This window comes from Acromyrmex echinatior, chromosome 5 (genome assembly GCF_024713525.1).
Source record: "Acromyrmex echinatior isolate Ae372 chromosome 5, ASM2471352v2, whole genome shotgun sequence".
NCBI classification, from domain to species: domain Eukaryota; kingdom Metazoa; phylum Arthropoda; class Insecta; order Hymenoptera; family Formicidae; genus Acromyrmex; species Acromyrmex echinatior.
Window position 1 is genome coordinate 3,898,477 of NC_141856.1, and position 2,675 is coordinate 3,901,151.

Below are 2,675 nucleotides of genomic sequence, written 5' to 3' on the forward strand. Positions count from 1 at the left end.
TCAAGAGTCGGCTGTGTCACTGGATCTCACTATGTAATTGTTACCGTTGCGCGCTCGTATCAAAATTAATTCGTGAGCGTTAATTACCATACGTTTGTAATCTTCGCTAAAGCCCAACAATATGAGTGGTACACAAAAATTAAAGTCTGTCATTAGGCTTTTCGCGGTATCACTAAAGTCGATAAATCCAGCATTATGTAAACTATATGCGATTTTATTAAAAAATGTTGCATAACCCTTCATAAGACTAGTTATTGCAACGTTTCTGCTGCGATTAATCTCCACACCGTTGAATTCATATCGAATTTCATCGAACATGAACGCCACACAATTATATCCAAGATTTGATTGCTTTTGTACATTTTTTTCTTTTGAAGTCAATCTACCTTCGACGTAGAGAATGCTTTCATACAGTAATGTATATAAATCCTGCTGTTGTATGGATATCCTTATCTCGTCGCTATATCCAAACATCGTGTCGACGTACGTGTGAAACTCGAACTTGACGATATGATCGTCAAAGATTGTTCGCCTCCAATATTCAAGATATCAGCCATCTCAAATATTTCGTACAACAAAACCCAATGATTGTAAAAATTTAACGTTCGACGCAATGAGTTTCTTTCTACTGAACGCTCGAATATTTTTGATCGCTACCTAGTGGCAAAAATTATGTCCCCTGTCTGTTTCGCCTGCTCGTTCAGATCAAGCATCTCACGTTGTCGTATCTCTTTATTGCTGTCGCCTCCGTACATACAATTAAACGTGATTTCTTCTTCGCGAAAATCAAGCAATCGTCCACAATGCGAATCGTCAGATCCGTAATGCTTCGTACGATGATCGGAAGGTAAATGATCTGCGTTGAGTTTTTCGATATCTTATATCCTGGTGATACGTTCGATGAAAATTCATCGTGTGTACGGACTTATCGTTGCTGTATGCGCCTATAGTCACGTTGCATTCAATGCGAATGATTTTTACATTGATGATATTTATCGATACTTCTGATTCGTATCACTGTCATGGTTCCAACACATGATTCGATGAAAATCTCAACAGCAATCCAATATTAAGGTTTGGAAATTTATTCGATAAGCATTTGATCTCTTCATTGTATTGTTATTGGCAGGAATAGTCAATACTGTTCATCCTCTTTGTGAAGCGTTTTCTCTCTCATGAGGATAAAATTGTAGAATTGCACATCTTAGATACCTGTTTATGTCACGTATTTCGTACGATCCTTCAGGAATGATAATTTCTTTGTCATTTTCATGAAAGTAAAATTTATTATTCAATGAATTTACATTAGATATCGCATGATAGATTTCAAAGTTCGTCAGACCGAACTCGTAATCGCCATCGCTCAAATCTACGGCCAGAAAATAGCAGGCCGCGAGGACGCTACTTTTACCGGTGAGCGTAAATGTCAGTGACATGTTTGAATGAATAATAAGTTGAAAGAGTGCAATGTCAATTCTTAAATTGATCGTCAACCGTTTATAAAAACTGTAGATACAGTTGTCCATACTTTGATCATAACGTTGATAAGGCGTGCGATTATACTTGATTTGCGTTACGACCAAATATCGCGCCAATTCCTTCGGTGTTTACTTACAAAGATTGATAGAAACTATCAAAGTAAACAGCACGATCTTCCCACTTCGCGTACGCTACCTAATGAGTACCCAAATTGCGAAAACGAGTGGCTTGATTCGTAAAAAGTATCGTGCTTTAAAAATCGGCAAAATAGATGAAGATATAGCATTGGAGAAACACTTTAAGCTTATCGTCGAACCTTTAAAATAGATTGTCAAAAACACCGCTAATGATGAATCCTAATCAATTAAGAAAGAAGTCAATGTTGTAAAGGATAAAAATATTAAGAAAGGAAAATCTGAAGATAATGAAGTTGTTCATGATGAAGATTGTAATGATGGTGAAGTGACTTCTGGATGGATAATTCATGGTTTCAATTAACACCGTCATCTAAAAAGCAACGTACAAAAGAATTGTTACGTTGAATTCCAATTATGCGTCGCCTAACCACGCGAATTCTTGTACGAACGTTCGCACATTCCTTCAGTCGAAGACGTTTATGAAACACCCAATGAATCGTTTGAAACGTTAGTTTAACAATCTTTGCAAACGCGACAAGTTCATGAAGAGTTGCATAATCAATTGGAGACATTTGTACAAAAATACGTAAATGCTTCTCAATGGTGACAGAAAAAAGGAAATCGATCACGTTTATGGCGTATACCTCAGCAAGAATTACACGATGCTCGGCGACAAATATTTCGATGTAGACACGAATGACTTTGTGATCGTAGATGGAGTAAAGTACAAAGGTACATATCGTTTGTACGAATTAATTTTCAAAAGAATTGCCAATGATACTATTTACACAAAAGATGATAAACTAACAAAAAATATACAACCAATATTCACAGGCGGATAGTCATAAAGCGGATAATCCAATAGTGGGCAGCAAAGGATACAAATATAAGAATATAATAGTACGCTTGGTGTTAGGTAAAACACAAATTGGAACGGGCATGCCACGCGCCAGGAATCTAAACAACAAGTCAGGTAACAGAGTCGGAAAAGGAGTAACGTACCACATGGACCACGTACCATGACTTTAAATAACAATAAAATCGATTATGTTCATTGGG

General features: G+C 36.8%; 1 protein-coding gene across 1 annotated transcript; it reads right to left on the minus strand.

The window, feature by feature from the left end:
- Window positions 1–474, minus strand: LOC147909711 (uncharacterized). The gene has a single exon (XM_087406156.1). It carries the CDS (start codon window positions 472–474, stop codon window positions 1–3), a length of 474 nt encoding a protein of 157 aa, XP_087262282.1.
- Between the last annotated feature and the right edge of the window lie 2,201 nt (window positions 475–2,675).

Bases quoted from the DNA above. Each gene is read 5' to 3' on its own strand.
- LOC147909711 (XM_087406156.1), bottom strand. From the start codon at position 474: ATGTTTGGATATAGCGACGAGATAAGGATATCCATACAACAGCAGGAT.